This window comes from Anolis carolinensis, unplaced genomic scaffold (genome assembly GCF_035594765.1).
Source record: "Anolis carolinensis isolate JA03-04 unplaced genomic scaffold, rAnoCar3.1.pri scaffold_11, whole genome shotgun sequence".
NCBI lineage: Eukaryota > Metazoa > Chordata > Lepidosauria > Squamata > Dactyloidae > Anolis > Anolis carolinensis.
The window spans coordinates 15,496,727-15,513,888 of NW_026943822.1; the positions used below are offsets into that span (position 1 = coordinate 15,496,727).

The window sequence follows — 17,162 nt, forward strand, 5'->3', positions numbered from 1 at the left end:
GGGTGTTTTGCAAGCTCTCTGCAACCCAAATCCTATTTAGAGTATAAACTAGTAGTGGGCCATGCTCCATTCCCTAAGTCCCCTATTGTGGAGGCCAGTGCTGTGTACATTTTGCCTACTGACAGCAGACTGTTTTGGTAAACAAGTCACATGTGCAGGAAATGCTATTTCTTGTCTGTACAATAGTGCAGCAAACCCTTAGGAATGTCAGTTTTGCAACACTGGGGCTATTTTTATTTTGAAACAGATTTCTTGACTCCGGATGTTTTATTGTGCAGGATGTGAACTTTTTGAGAGTTTTCGGAATTTTTAAGCTTCCATGCCATGAAACTAGCACGGACGGAGATATTAACGTGAGAGTCGCTGCTTTCATATCGTTTGGCTACATTTACAAGTGACATTTTGCTAGCTAACACTGGCCTTGGCGGGGACCCTGGAAATCCCTGACCAGAACAAAGGCTCTTGCTATAATTCTCGCTTGGCTCTGTAGCCGGTGAAGATGTGGCACAGAACTTAGGTGCACATCTGGTCCTGCTTTAATCCTCTGCAGAAAAATACAGTGTCATATATTTGCTGTCTGCTGAAAAAGAATGGCGCGGTGGCAAGTGCTCAGGGAAAGCTTTTTGGCATGAGTCACGGTGATGGCCAGAGCTGGAGAAAAATACTTTTTGGACTATAATCCTCAGATTTCTCCATCAATACATGGCTATTCATGTCATAATCTCTGTAGTGGCTGATAGCAGTGATAGAGAAAGGTGTTAAGCAGCTCCAGGTGAAGACTAGTAAAGGCAAAGGTTTTCCCCTGACATGAAGTCCAGTCGTGTCTGACTCTGATGGTTGGTGCTCATCTGTATTTCTAAACTGAAGAACCAGCATTGTTCATAGACACCTCCAAAGTCATGTGGCAGGCATGACTTCATGGAGCAGTACCTATTGATCTACTCACATTTGCATATTTCGAACTGCTTGGTTGGCAGAAGCTGGGACTAACAGCGGGCGCTCACTCCGCTCCTCAGATTCAAACCTGCGACCTTTTGGTCCACAAGTTCAGTAGCTCAGCGCTTTAATACACTGCACCACTATAAACTTAGGCAAAGACTACAAGCAGTCTTTAAGTTACGAACAAGGTTCTGTAGGTTTGTTCTTAATTTAAATTTGTAAGTTGGAATAGGTATATTCTTTAAGTGTAACTCCAGGCATATTTATTTACTCACATTACTGTTTTCGAACAGCTAGGTAGGCAGAAGTTAGGCTGACGGTAGGAGCTCACCCTGCCCGCAGCTTGAACTGTCCACCTTCTGGTCCGCAAGGTCTTTTGTAGCTGGTGATTTAACCCGCTGTGCTATAGCTGCGACTCTTAAATAATGGCCTAGTCAGGTCCACCATTTAAACATGATGTGGAACTACTTTGCACACTTTGATTAAGAAGAGACTAAGCCTTAACTATACTTAATATCGGTATCAATGCTTCTCTTAATTTTGGCTGAGTGCCTTTTCTTAACTACAGTGAACTGGATGCATTAAATCTTCCCCGATTCATCCTGATTCACAATCTAAGAGTTAATTTATTGAGCATAGGATTAGACGGCGCAGAATTCACCGCCCATCTGTGCAAGCCAAGATTTCCAAGACTGGAAGAATGCAATATTAACTTTTGTCATGCTTGTAATGTAAGTAATTGTTGGCTGTGTTCTCTTTGGCACCTCCTTGTTCCATTGAATCTAAGTAATTGGGAACGTAGCCATTGACTTCTAAGGCTTATACACAAGTCTGAAATATGTGACACTCTGTTGAAAGCTTGTTCTCGTGGGACAGAATTCAATAGATGCCTAATCAGGGCGGTACCTTATGTATTGTATTGTAGATACCCACAGAAATGTAATGTGTGGTGTTACGCAAGTGTCACAGTTGAGGCTGGTCAGCCACGTTCAAAAGGCAAAACCTGTTTAGGGTCTCATAGGTCATATATGTAAGTATGCCTATGAAATATGAGCATTATATTGCAAATTTGCTGTGCCTCATCAGCTACAGACCCCAAGATTCCACAAGATGTGGCTATGGAAGTGAATCATAGTATTAGTCTTCTCTCACTACTTTGCGGTTCACTTTTTGCGGATTCACTGTTTCACGGTTTTTCAATAAACTCTAAAAGACTATTATAAATCATTAAAAATTACAATTTACAGCCTAAGGAAGGGAGGAAGGAGAAGCCAAAGGGAGAGAAAAGGAGCCCAAGTGGCAACGGGAGGAGAAAGAGGTGATTTATCAACACACGATTAGTTGATAAAGACTTAAAACTACTAAAATAATGTATAAATATTAAAATAAATATAGTGTCCCTACTTTGCGGATTTTCACTTATTGTGGGTGGTCCTGGAGCCTAACCCCCGCGATAAGTGAGGGAACACTGTATCTTTGTTTTGGATGAAAGGCCCCAGGGGTGCATCTACACTGTAAATTTAATGAAGTTTGACACCACTTTAACTGTCATCTGGCTACCAGTATTTAAAAACTCTAAAATCTAGACAGTAAATAAAAAACAACACTCTGAAAACAGGGGAATTCCAGATCTGAAACAATCAGGGCTAGCTGACACCTCTCAAGAAAGGATCCCCCAGGAAGCCAGGCTTTGAAGGCTATTCAGTGCTAATCAAGGTTACCAACTCCAAAAGACAGTTCTTTCTCCCACCCTGGACATTATTCCATACATAAATAAACCCCATTTGCCTCATTTCCAACAGACCTCACAACCTTTGAGGATGCCTGCCATATATGAGGGTGAAACACCAGGAGATAATGCTTCTGGAACATGGTCATACAGCCTGGAAAACTCAGTAACTCAACATATATTTATTTATAGTACATTAGATTGCTGTGAGTTTTCTGGCTGTATTGCCATGTGGCCACAGTATTCAAAGTTTGGGCATGTTGGGTATGTGTGGCAAGTTTACTAATTCCATCACCAGTTTGGTACAGAGTGCTTTCTGAGTGTTGGTGAACTACAACTCCCAGAATTCAAAAACAGCCCCCCAAGCATACCAATATTCAATGTTGGCCATGTAGGTAGTGTTCCAGGTTTGGTGCAAATCCATTGTGTGCTGGGTTCAGAGTGCTCTTGGATTGTATGTTAACTATAAATATGACACAATCAATCCCCCCCCAACCCCACCAGTATTCAAATTTGGGTGTATCGGGTATTTGTGCCAAGCTTGGTCCAGTGAATGAAAATAAATCCTGCATATCAGATATTTACATTACGATTCATAACAGTAGCAAAGTCACAGTTCTGAAGTAGCAACGAAAATAATCTTATGGTTGGGGGTCACCACAACATGAGGAACTGTTTTAAGGGGTCGTGGCATTAGGAAGGTTGAGATGAGGCAGTTGGTGTATATATGCCAATATCTGATCAATCACATTTTATTGATTAGCCCATCAGCCGTATCAAAACATTTAGCACATAGACATACATACATCATACAAAAGAAGTTAAAATAAACAAGCTGTTAATAAGATCCCGTTCAGGATTCTGGCCGGCCTTTTGGGAGGGGGTGCATAAAGATATAATGAAGTTTATTTGGAAAAAGAAAAAGAAACCCAGAATTAAAGTAAAATACATGATTGATGAAAGAAAGAGGGGAGGTCTAGCTACACCTGATTTAAAACTGTACTTTGAGGCGGCAGCACTATTGTGGGCCAAAGATTGGGCAAAGCTTGAAAATAGCAAAATTTTTGAATCTGAAGGGAATAGACCTGAGATTAGGGTGGCACTCTTATCTCTGGTATGAAAAAAAGATAGAAAATAATTTCGTTTTATAAGGTCCTCAATTCTTAAGATATGAGAGAAATATAAAAAAAAAAAGTTATATGAAAAAACACCATTATGGATATCACCATTAGAGGCCTCCCAAAGAAGAAGACATGGGAAAATTGGCTTAAATATAAAGATCTATTAATAATAAAAAATGGGTATTGGGCACTAAAAACACAACAGGAAATGAATAAATTAGATACAAATATTTCCTGGTTTCAATATTATCGCATAAGGTGGGGTAGATCATAATCAGGCTTGGGAGGGAGAGTGTTATGCAAGATTTGGGCCCATCTTAGCGTTAAAATCTCCCAAAATGAGAGAAGCATTTGAGTTCTGCATTATGAGATCACCAACATACATTTCCAAATAATAATAATAATAATAATAATAATAATAATAATAATAATAATAATAATAATAATAATACTTTATTTATACCCCGCCACCATCTCCCCAACGGGGACTCGGGGCGGCTCACATGGGGCCATGCCCAAGACAATACAATAAAATATAAAAACAACATATCAAAATACAATTAAACAATACAAGAATAACACTACACAGTACAGAACAAAATCAAAGCAAAACGTAGCATAACATAACAAGGGCGGGCCACATGGACACAAAGTTAAAAACTCGGGGTAAGAAGAGATAAGAATAAAACCATGGGGATCACCGGGTTCTGATTTGTGGTTTCCTCTTCAGTGGGGGCATATGTACATTAACTACCAGCAGTGTGTGATGTTAGAATTGCCAATATGCCAATATGATAACCTCCTGCTTTGGACCCCCTGCTCACAATGGAGGCCCAGGTCTCTGCTGTGAGCAGATCTGCGTTTTTCCACCTACGTCAGGCTAGGCGACTGGCTCCCTACCTATCTACGGTGATCCAGGCGACGGTCATCTCGAGGCTTGACTACTGTAACGCCCTCTACATTGGCCTTCCTCTGTCAGTGATCCGGAAACTGAAGCTGGTGCAAAATGCGGCGGCTCGTCTTCTTGCCGGGGCACCGGCGAGGTGGCGTATCACTCCAATTCTACAACAGCTGCACTGGCTACCGATTGAGTACTGGATTACTTTCAAGATACTTGTTCTAACCTTTAAGGCCTTACATCAGGGGTCCTCAAACTTTTAAAGCAGAGGGCCAGTCCACAATCCTTCAGACTGTTGAGGGGCCGAATTATCATTTGGGAAAAAAAAATACCTATGCACACTGCACATATCTTATTAGTAGTGCAAAACAACAATAGCAATGAAAAAACAATACAATAATTAAAAATGAAAATAATTTTAACCAACATAAACCTAGCAGGATTTCAATAGGAAGTGTGGGCCTGCTTCTGACCAATGAGATAGTCAGGTTAATTAGGATTGTTGTTGTGTGTCTTCAAGTCATTTCAGACTTTGGGCAAGCTTAAGTCCAAAATTATTTATTTATTCATTTACTACATTTATATCCCACCCTTCTCACCCCGAAGGTTACTCAGAGCAGCTGTGTGTACATACAGTATATTATTAGCATAGCACAATATTAGCATTATATATTACTATATTGAACTATATCACTATACTGTAATATTATATGTAATATATAACATATAATTAATATTGTATGGTATTATTATTAGTATTATATTGTATAAAATGAAAGTATTATTATCAATATCATATGTATATACAATATATTATATTATTAAAATGGTTATAAAATATTATATTATAAATTTATTTATTTATTTATTACAATATTTATATCCCGCCCTTCTCACCCAACAGGGGACTCGGGCGGCTTACAATAAAACACACATATAAAATTTATACAACACACTATAAATCAGTTAAAAAATTAACTTACATAAGACATTCATAAAACGCATTATAAAATACAGATAGGGTTGTTGTATGTCTTTCGGGCTGTGTGGCCATGTTCCAGAAGCATTCTCTCCTGACGTTTCGCCCACATCTATGGCAGGCATCCTCAGAGGTTGTGAGGTATGGAGAAAACTAAGCAAAGAGGTTAATATATATCTGTGGAAAGTCTAGGGTGAGAGAGGTCAGTATGAATGTAGTGTAGTTAATCACTTAAATTAGCATTGAAAAGCTTATCTGCTGTCTTCTTCCTGCCTCTGGGGCATCCTTTGTTTAGAGTCGTTAACTGCCCTTGGTTGATTCATGTCTGGAAACCCTCTGTTTTCAGAGTATTGCTTTTTATTTACTGTTCTGATTTTTGAGTTTTGTAATACTGGTAGCCAGAGATAGGTATGTTCAAGTTTAAAAGACTGGGTCTGTCAATTGAGGGCGGGGGGGCAGGTAAATGACCTTGGAGGGCCGCATCCGGCTCCCGGGCCTTAGTTTGGGGACCCCTGCCTTACATGGTTTGGGGCTGGCGTACCTGAGGGCCCGCTTATCCCCCTACCAACCCTAGAGATTACTTCGGTCCGGAGACCAAAATTTGCTTGAAGTCCCTAACATATGGACTTATCATTTGTCTTCTACTAGGCAGAGAGCCTTCTCGATTGTAGCCCCTCATTTATGGAATGCTTTGCCAGTTGAAACTCGAACTATCCAAGACCTACTTGCCTTTTGGAAAGTCTGCAAAACCTTGCTCTTCCGACAAGCTTTCGATGGGTGAAAAATCCGGAGCTATGTCTGTTTTTATTGTTGTTTTTATTGTTTTATTGTTATCTTAAAGCTAAGTGTATTGTTTTAATCTATTTCTGTAAACCGCTCCGAGCCAAACTGGGAGTAGCCGTATACAAGTCTAATGAATAAATAAATAAACTACTGAGCACCAAAAAAACAACAAAAGTCCAAGTCCCCCAATTTTGGACAAAACTGTAACAGCTGTAGTTGCTGAGAAGCTTCATGATCAAGGGGAATGGCACACAGGTGGGACTGGGAGAAAAGATACAAAAGCATACATAGAATTATGAAGTTGGAAGGGACTTTAAAACTCACTGTAGGGATACAAGTGCACAAAAAACTAAAAAGGGAAGGTTTGGGGCCTGGAAAGGGGGAGGAAAAAAATAGAGCTTTGTTCAGTGACAGTCCTCCAAGGGGTCTTGCAGCACCTTTGGAGACTTGACTTGGAAACTGAAGCTTCAAGTCTTGGTCAACTTTTTTCTCGCGAGAGAGAGAGAGGAGGAGGAAAAAAGGAGTTATGGGGGGAGAGAAGAAAGCAGTGGGCGAGGAAGGAGGGGGAAAGGAGGAGGGGAAAAGGAGGAGGGAAAGAGAGAGAGAGAGAGGGAAGGAAGAGGAGAGGAGGAGAGTTGGGCAGGCAGCAGGAGGAGAAGGAGCAGCAGCCCAGGAGGCTCTGGATGTGGTGGCTCAGCTCAGAGGAGCAGCTCTTCCCCAGCCTCCAGTGGGTAGCCCTCCTTTTTCCCATATCTGTGGGGAGCAGGATGAGCCTCTCTGTCTAACGGTCCCCTTTCCTTTCTCCCCTTACAGCTCAGCCGGGAAGACAGCAAGGAAGGAGGAGAGTGCGAGGCGGGGAGGAGATTGGAGGAGAAGGAGGCTGCTGAAAGCAAAGGAAAGGTTGGAAAGCAAGTGAGCCACAACGAGGGACCAGACGATGCTGCTGCGGCTGGCGCTGGGCTTGACGGCGCTGCTGCTCGCCTTCTCCTCCTCCTCTTCTTCCACGGGAGAAGGGCCCTCTCCCCTCGAGGGTCGCGTGGAGCTGACTGTGCCAAGCAAGGAGAGCAGCCCCAGCCGGGCCAGCCGGGCCAAGAGGAGGGGGCAGGCCGGGGGCGCCGTGGGCCACGACGCGCTCAAGGGGTGAGTCTGCGCCCACGGGGTGGTTTCGTTTCTCGTGTCACACTTGTAATGTATTTAGCACAAAGTTCAAAACTTGGCATTATACGCAATGTCTTTTGACCAGTAGCTGGCCACTTGGAGTGCTATGAGAAGGTCCTCCATTGTGCATGTGGCAGGGTATCATTGATGTTTAACATCTACACTAATGACCACTGCCAGAAGGGACAAAGAGTTTCATCTATGCTGATGATCGTGCCATCACTGCCCAGGCAGAGAGCTTTGAAATGGTTGAACAGGAGCTCTTTTTTGACCAGGCAACACTTGACCAGGGTCTGGTGTTGCCATTAGAAGGTCCTCCATTGTGCATGTGGCAGGGTATCATTAATGTTTAACATTTACACTAATAACCAGCTACTACCAGAAGGGACAGAGAGTTCAATCTATGCTGATGATCGTGCCATCACCGTCCAAGCAGGGAGTTTTGAAACGGTTGAACAGGAGCTCTCCTCCATTGTGCATGTAGCAGAGTATCATTGATGTTTAACATTTATACTAATGACCACTGCCAGAAGGGGCAAAGAGTTTCATCTATGCTGGTGATCGTGCCATCACTGCCCAGGCAGAGAGCTTTGAAATGGTTGAACAGGAGCTCTTTTTTGACCAGGCAACACTTGACCAGGGTCTGGTGTTGCTATGAGAAGGTTCTCCATTATGCATGTGGCAGGGTATCATTAATGTTTAACGTTTACACTAATGACCACTGCCGGAAGGGACAAAGAGCTTCATCTATGCTGATGATCGTGCCATCACTGCCCAGGCAGAGAGCTTTGAAATGGCTGAACAGAAGCTCTTTTTTGACCAGGCAACACTTGACCAGGGTCTGGTGTTGCCATTAGAAGGTCCTCCATTGTGCATGTGGCAGGGTATCATTGATGTTTAACATTTACACTAATGACCACTGCCAGAAGGGACAGGACGGTTTCATCTATGCTGACGATCATGCCATCACTGTCCAAGCAGGGAGTTTTTAAAGTGGTTGGGTAGCAACTCTCCTCCATTGTGCATGTGGCAGGGTGTCTTCGATGTTTAACGTTTACACTAATGACCAGTCACTGCCAGAAGGGACAGAGAGTTCAATCTATGCTGATGATCGTGCCATCACCGTCCAAGCAGGGAGTTTTGAAACAGTTGAACAGGAGCTCTCCTCCATTGTGCATGTAGCAGAGTATCATCGATGTTTAACGTTTACACGAATGACCAGCCACTGCCAGAAGGGACAGGGAGTTTCATCTATGCTGACGTTCGTGCCATCACCGCCCAAGCAGAGAGTTTTGAAATGGTTGAACAGAAACTCTCCAAAGCTTTAGGGCAGTGGTTCTTAACCCTTTTTTGACCAGGGTCTGGTGTTGCTATTAGAAGGTCCTCCAATGTGCATGTGGCAGGGTATCATCGATGTTTAACATTTACACTAATGACCACTGCCAGAAGGGACAGAGAGTTCAATCTATGCTGATGATCGTGCCATCACTGTCCAAGCAGGGAGTTTTGAAACGGTTGAACAGGAGCTCTCCTCCATTGTGCATGTAGCAGAGTATCATCGATGTTTAACATTTATACTAATGACCAGTCACTGCTGGAAGGGACAGGGAGTTTCATCTATGCTGATGATCTTGCCATCACTGCACAAGCAGAGAGCTTTGAAATGGTTCAATAGGAACTCTTTTCTATTGTGCATGTGGCAGGGTATCATCAATATTTAACATTTACACTAATGACCAGTCACTGCCAGAAGGGACAGGGTGCCATCACCGCCCAAGCCGGGAGTTTTTAAAGTGGTTGAGTAGCAACTCTCCTCCATTGTGCATGTGGCAGGGTATCATTGGGGACGATCGTGCCATCACCGCCCAAGCCAGGAGTTTTTAAAGTGGTTGAGTAGCAACTCTCCTCTATTGTGCATGTGGCAGGGTATCATTGATGTTTAATATTTACTGTACACTAAGTACCAGCCACTGCCAGAAGGGATAGGAGGGTTTAATTTATGCTGATGATCGTGCCATCACCACCCAAGCAGGGAGCTTTGAAATGGTTGAACAGGAGCTCTTTTTTGACCAGGGACCGCTTGACCAGGGTCTGGTGTTGCTATTAGAAGGTCCTCCATTGTGCATGTGGCAGGGTATCATCGATGTTTGACATTTACACTAAAGACCAGTCACTGCCAGAAGGGACAGGGAGTTTCACGTATGCTGACGATCGTGCCATCATCGGCCAAGCAGGGAGCTTTGAAATGGTTGAACAAGAGCTCTACAAAGCTTTGGCTCAGCCTTTTTTTGCCTAGAGGCCACTTGACCAGGGACCACTCTCCAACATTAGTACCAAAAGGGTTTGAAATCCAAAACACCTGGAGAGCTCAAGTTGACCCATAGCCTGAATCAGTCTGTCTAGCTTGGAGAGGAGAAGGCTGACATCAATATTTGAATGGATGTCACATCCAGGAGGGAGGGGGCCAAACTTGCTGCTCTGAAAACCAGGACACAGAGCAATGGGTTCAAGTTGCAGGGAAAGAAATTGCACCAAAATTAGGAAGGATATCCTGAGGGTTTAGACTTGTTCAACAGTGGAACATATTGCCTCCAGGTGCCTTCTTTGGAGGTTTTCTTTGTCTATAGACCATCTGTCAGGAGGGCTTTCACTGTACTTTCCTGCCAGGCAGAAGAGGGTTGGACTGGATCAGCCTTGGGGTCTACTTCCAAATCTATGGTTCTGGTAAAATGTTTTTCTTTCCCCACATCCCTGGACCCTCTCTTTCTTTCTGACAAGAGGAGGCTAGAATGTGAAGTCCTCACTGTAAGAGCTGTTCAGCAGTGGAACGCTCTGCTTCGGAGTCCTTCCTTGGAAGCTTTTAAACAGGGACTGGATGGCCATCTGTCCAGGGTGCTTTGATTGTGCTTTTCCTGCATGGGAGGGGATTGGAATGGATGGCCCATGTGGTCTCCAACCCTCCAGAAATACAGTGGAGAATGATTTCTTGCAGCATAGGACTCCATTATGATATATTAACATCTCTCTTGCTGTGATGTGCATCCAAGTTGCTTCTGACTTATGGTGACCCTACAGCAAACCTATCAAAGGTTTTCCTTAGCTCAGAAGAAGTTTGACTTTCATTTCTCCTGAAGCTGAGAGAGTTTGAGCTCAATTTCCATGGGCAATTGGAGGGATTCTTGCTTCTGGAGTCATTATTCTGATGCTCAAACCACTGGCTTTCAGAAGCATAAGCCAGCAAGGTTAAAGGAGCCAGGGATCAGAGCAGGTACTGTTTCCTGCTGAGTAACTTCAGAGCGGTTCCCAAATGTCAGGGATTAAGGGAGCGCAGGTCACATGCTTCTCAGGCAGAAAGCCTCAGGTCCAAACTTCCTTTGAGCCAACCCCATCATTTAGGCAGAACGAGGCAAGGACTTCAAGCTAACAAGCCAAAAGGAGCTGCAATGGCTGTTCCTTCTGAGCCTTACTTTGCATCACCCACTCCATGTCTGCTTTCAGGCATGATGGGGGACTCATGGCTGGTGTTAAACTAAGGTCCAACTGCTATATTTCAGTTATGTTTTATGCAAAAAATATTGAGAGTATTTATTTATTTATTTATTTACAGCATTTATATTCCGCCCTTCTCACCCCAAAGGGGACTCAGGGCAGATCACATTGCACACATAAAGGCAAACATTTTTTTTTCTCCTTAGCAAGAAAAAATATTATTGCATAATAAGAAAATATTATCCAAGAAGATGGAATGGAAGTCATTTTTTTTTTGTGTGTGGGTATATTTTTGTAGATTGTAGACTTTTATCTTTCTCTCTTTTCCCTACTTTTCTATACCTTGGTTGTTCTCACTCTTTCGATGTAGTATAAAAAATTTAATAAAATTCTTTAAAAAAAAGGCAAACATTCAATGCCATGACATAGAACAGAGACAGAGACAAGACGCAGGCACCGGGCTGGCCTCAAACTCATGACCTCTTGGTCAGAGTGATTTGTTGATTTGTTGCAGCTGGCTTGCTTTCCAGCCTGCGCCACAGCCCGGTCCTGTGATCCAGTGGCACAATGAATTAAATCATTGAACTGTTTAATCTGCTGACCTAAAGGTTGGCAGTTCAAAGCCGCAGGTTGGGGTAAACTCCTGCTGTTAGCCCTAGCTCCTGCCAACTTAGCAGTTCGAAAACATGCAAATGTGAGTAGATCAATAGGTACCGCTTTGGTGGGAAGGTAATAAAGGTGCCCATGCAGCCATGCCGGCAACACAGCCAGGAGGTGTCTACGGACAACAGGCTCCTCGGCTTGGAAATGGAACAAGAGCACCTCCCCATGGCCAGAGTTGAGCACCACCTCCAGAAAGAGGAAGATGAAAAGGGAAGCCTTTACCTTTGTCCTGTGTATTTGTATGTCACTGTTATTTCACTGTATTAAGGCATTGAATGTTTACCTATCTGTGTATATTGTAATCCGCTCCGAGTCCCCTCACGGGGATAGAGCGGAATAGAAATAAAGTGTATTATTATTCATTAGGTTGGGCAGCAAAAATATCTCAGGCGAGTCTCTGAACCTTGTAGTTTTTAGTGACTTGGTAATTTGTGGTGGTTGCTATTGTCGTTGTGTGGCTACCAGTCGTTTCTAGCTTGTGCCAACCCCATCACGAGGCTTTTGAGATGGTTTTGATTCCTAGAGACTAGGACTTTCCCAAGGGCTCCCAGTAGATTGTAATAGTTCAGAGTCAAACCAGGCTCACCCGATGGTTTGATATTTTGTTTTTTGTCTTATATAACAGGTTGCGTTTTTAGTTTAATTTTAGTTGTTAAGTCATAATTTGTTTTTATATGTTGTGTTGTCAATTTTCGTTATTATGGGTGTATTGTTGTTTTGGGGCATTGAATGTTTGTCTTTTATATTTGGAATCCACCCTGAGTCTTTCCGGGGAGAAAGGGCAGAATGTAAACAAAGTATTATTATTATTATTATTATTGACACAACGACGTTGTATGACACAGCAAACAAGATAGATATGCTGGATTTCATATCACAAAATCACAAGTCGAACACTTCCCAAGTGTGATGTATTTTCGGATGATGCGTGCAGATCCCAGTAGGGTGGCCTTTTGCAATTGGCAGATTGTAATTTTGTCAATGTCTATTGTTTCCAAATGCTGGCTGAGATCTTTTGGGACGGCATCCAATGTGCCGATCACCACCGGGACCACCTGTACTGGTTTCTGCCAGAGTCTTTATTAAGGTAAAGGTAAAGGTTTTCCCCTGACATTAAGTCCAGTCATGTCTGACTCTGGGGGTTGGTGCTCATCTCCATTTCTAAGCTGAAGAGCCGGCGTTGTCCGTGGACACCTCCAAGGTCATGTGGCTGGCATGACTGCATGGAGCACTGTTACCTTCCCGCCGGAGCGGTACCTATTGATCTACTCACATTGGCATGTGTTCGAACTGCTAGGTTGGCAGGAGCTGGAGCTAACAGCAGCCACTCATGCCGCTCCCGGGGTTTGAACCTTGGACCTTTCAGTCTGCAAGTTCAGCAGCTCAGCGCTTTAACGCACTTCGCCACCGGGGCTCCAAGTCTTTATTATTATTATATTATTATTATTATCTTTGTCCAACGCTAAACCATTATACCCAGTGTAAATGCTTAGTGGGTGATTTGGGGAGAAATGGTCTGGAAGCTGGATGATTGGAAGATTGGGTTGCTGTGAGTCTTTCAGGCTGGATGCCCATGTTCCAGAAGTTTTCTCTCTTGACGTTTCGCCCACATCTGTGGCAGGCACCCTCAGAAGTTGTGAGGTATGGTTGGAAGATTGCTAAGCCATACCACCTTCTCTTACCATTTGCATTCAGTCACCCTCCTGTCCTTGCAGTTGGATGCACACAGTCGGATTCTAAAAACAGCCAAGGCTACAAATACAGTCCTGAGGATGGAGGCACCATTTGTTTTGTGTGCACACATATGCATGTTGTGTGTGCACGTGTGATTGATCTGCTGGTGTGGGCAGTGTGGGCAGTGATATAAAATTATCTTAACACAAATCTTTCAGATTTCCCAGAGGTGCTAAAGCCTTGGTGCAACCCTAAAGGTGTACCAAGTCTCTACTTTTCTATCTCTAGTTGTGTAGTTTAGTTATATATTGTAGGCATGGTCTGTAAAAACATCTTTCTATAGTCCATGCCATGCAAGACGACTTTTACATGTATGGTGCTAGAATTTTGGTTTAGGAATGATTTTTTACTCTCCATATTTATTCATTATCTTGGGATAGTTTCCCCCCCTTTTCAGACTATGTCTGGCATTGCTTGCTGGAGCCAGCTGTAGATTTGTCTTTACCAGCAGATTTGGCATGGTGCATCTTGTTTGGTTAATTTTTCTTCTTGCTTCCTGCTGTGAACTCTAAAGCTGCAATCCTGCGCAGAAGTATTTGGGAACCGAGTCAAGTTAACTTGTTGGGGCTCTATTCTGAGTAGACATGCATGTGGTTGTGCTGTAGCTTGGTTTATATATGGAGCATCTGTCCTTTAAGGACAGGTTGGATATATTAACTTTGGGGAGCCGTACAGCTTGTTTGTTTCACATTTGGAAAGGGGGGGAAATCAGAAGTATTGACTTATGACCGTTTATTAGCAATGCCAGAAGTCAGAAGTTTGTTCCCGCAGAGCAACTGCAGGTGCTAATTATGACTTTTTGTGCAAATTTGACAAGCACACTCCAAGCGGAGCTGGCTGTTGCCTTGTCCTGAGTTGGCCTTTTTGCAGAGAGAAGAAGAGAGTGTGTGTGGAGAGGAAGCGAAGCGAGATTTTGAATGTATGTACTACATACATGAAGTAAAAGCTGAGTGTCTGGCTAGACAAGAGTCCAGACTAGACAGGATACTTTTGTTTGATTACAGTTATAAAACCTTAATTTTGCTACTTAGTAAATATGTGGCTAGCTATTATATATGGGAGGTATTCAGTGTTTTGCTTTGAATATCAATTCCTGTCTTCTGGACAACACTTTGTTGATCAATACAAACAACTTTGGCAGTAGTTTATCATTGACATAGGCATGCAATGAGTACAAGAGGTATTTATGTATTTATGTATAGTAGAGCCTCACTTATCCAAGCCTCACTTATCCAAGCCATTTTTGTAGTCAATGTTTTCGATATATCGTGATATTTTGGTGCTAAATTCGTAAATACAGTAATTACAACATAACATTACTGCGTATTGAACTACCTTTTCTGTCAAATTTGTTGTATAACATGAAGTTTTGGTGCTTTATTTGTAAAATCATAACCTAATTTGATGTTTAATAGGCTTTTCCTTAATCCCTCCTTATTATCCAAGATATTCGCTTATCCAAGCTTCTGCCGGCCCGTTTAGCTTGGATAAGTGAGACTCTACTGTAATTACAACATAACATTCCTGCGTATTGAACTACTTTTTCTGTCAAATTTGTTGTCTAACATGATGTTCTGGTGCTTTATTTGTAAAATCATAACCTAATTTGATGTTTAATAGGCTTTTCCTTAATCCCTCCTTATTATCCAAGATATTCACTTATCCAAGCTTCTGCCGGCCTGTTTAGCTTGGATAAGTGAGACTCTACTGTATTTATTTATTACAATATTTATATCCTGCCCTTCTCACCCAACAGGGGACTCAGGGCAGCTTACGATAAAACACACATATAAAAACTGTACAATACACTATAAATCAGTTAAAAAAATAACCTACATAAGACATTCATAAAACGCATTATAAAATACAGTGTTGTTCACCTCAATTTGGTTTTAACTTATGAAACTGCTATGCAGAGTAATAGAGCTTTTTTTGCTACCTTTGTGTTGTGATATTTCATATGAATTCTTGAATTGTTATCCTCTTGCTTTGCAATTCTCTTAGATCAGGACTTTCATCCCATTGAGTTCAATTGCCTCCTCAAAGACTCATGAAACCCCTACTTTGCACAGACAGACTCATTTGCAGATACAGTAGAATCTCACTTATCCAAGCTAAACGGGCCGGCAGAAGTTTGGATAAGCGAATATCTTGGATAATAAGGAGGGATTAAGGAAAAGCCTATTAAACATCAAATTAGGTTATGATTTTACAAATTAAGCACCAAAGTATCATGTTTTACAAAAAAATTGACAGAAAAAGCAGTTCAATGCGCAGTAATGTTATGTTGTAATTATTATATTTACGAATTTAACACCAAAATATCATGATATATTGAAAACATTGACTACAAAAATGGCTTGGATTATCCAGAAGCTTGGATGAGCGAGGCTTGGATAAGTGAGACTCTACTGTAGCATTTTCTTGTTGACAAATGGCTACCCTCCCTCCCTATCACTGAACAAAAATACACTGAGTTGCTGTGAGTTTTCTAGGCTGGATGTCCATGTTCCAGAAGCATTCTCTCCTGACATTTGACCCACATCTATGACAGGCATCTTCAGAGGTTGTGAGGTTTATTGGAAACTAGGCAAGTTGGGAGCCCCCGGTGGCACAGTGTGTTAAAGCGATGAGCTGCTGAACTTGCACACCCAAAGGTCACAGGTTCGAATCCAGAGAGCGGGGTGTTAGCCCCAGCTTCTGCCAACCTAGCGGTTTGAAAACATGCAAATGTGAGTAGATCAATAGGTACCGCTCCGGTAACGGCACTCCATGCAGTCATACCAGACACATGTCCTTGGAGGTGTCTACGAACAACGCCGGCTCTTTGGCTTAGAAATGGAGATGAGCACCAACCCCCCAGAGTCGGACACAACTGTACTCAATGTCAGGGGAAAACCTTTACCTTTCCTTAGGCAAGTGAGGTATATATATCTTTGGAATGTCCAGGGTGAGAGAGAGAACTAATGTCTATTGGAGGCATGTGTGAATGTTGCAATTGATCACCTTGATTAGCATTGAATAGCCTTGCAGCATCAAAGCTTGGCTGCTTCCATAAAGTGCATTCTTTATATATGCACTTTATGACCTAGTTATTTTTATGCGTTTTTCGTGTTTTTATCCAATCCATGTTTTATTGATTTGTTACTAATATGTTTTTATTGACTTTTTTAACTTAATGTGTTTTATTATGTCTGTTATGCTTGGGCTTGGCCCCGTGTAAGCCGCCCCGAGTCCCTTCGGAGAGATGGTGGCAGGGATAAAAATAAAATTATGATGATTATTATTATTCCTACATAGAGAAGCCATTGTGGACAGTTTCAACAGAAAGGAGGAAACCATGAAAATGAACAAAATCTGGCTACCAGTATTTTAAAAACTCTAAAATCAGGACAGTAAATAAATAACAACACTCCTTCCTCTTGGCTGCAAGGCTATTCAATGCTAATTCAACACAACGTTTTTGTGTGTTTTATGTTAATCTAAGGGCTTTTCTACACAGTCCTATAACCCAGAATATCAAGGCAGATAATCCGCAATATCTGCTTTGAAGTGGATCGTCTGAGTCCACACTGCCATACAATCCAGTTCAAAGTGGATCTTATGCAGCTGTGTTGAAGAGGCCTTCATGAGAAAAGCAACTTGGAAACATTCAAGACAGTGACCTAA

The 17,162-nt window shown here is 42.3% G+C and overlaps 1 protein-coding gene across 1 annotated transcript in view; it reads left to right on the plus strand.

The window, feature by feature from the left end:
* Nucleotides 1-7,038: 7,038 nt before the first annotated feature.
* Nucleotides 7,039-17,162, plus strand: part of fbn1 (fibrillin 1) — a 245,076-nt gene continuing 234,952 nt past the window's right edge. The window contains exons 1-2 of the mRNA XM_062963593.1: nt 7,039-7,176; nt 7,263-7,589. Coding sequence (XP_062819663.1) covers nt 7,387-7,589 — 203 coding nt within the window. The 5' untranslated portion in view covers nt 7,039-7,176; nt 7,263-7,386. The remainder of the gene's footprint in view (nt 7,177-7,262; nt 7,590-17,162) is intronic.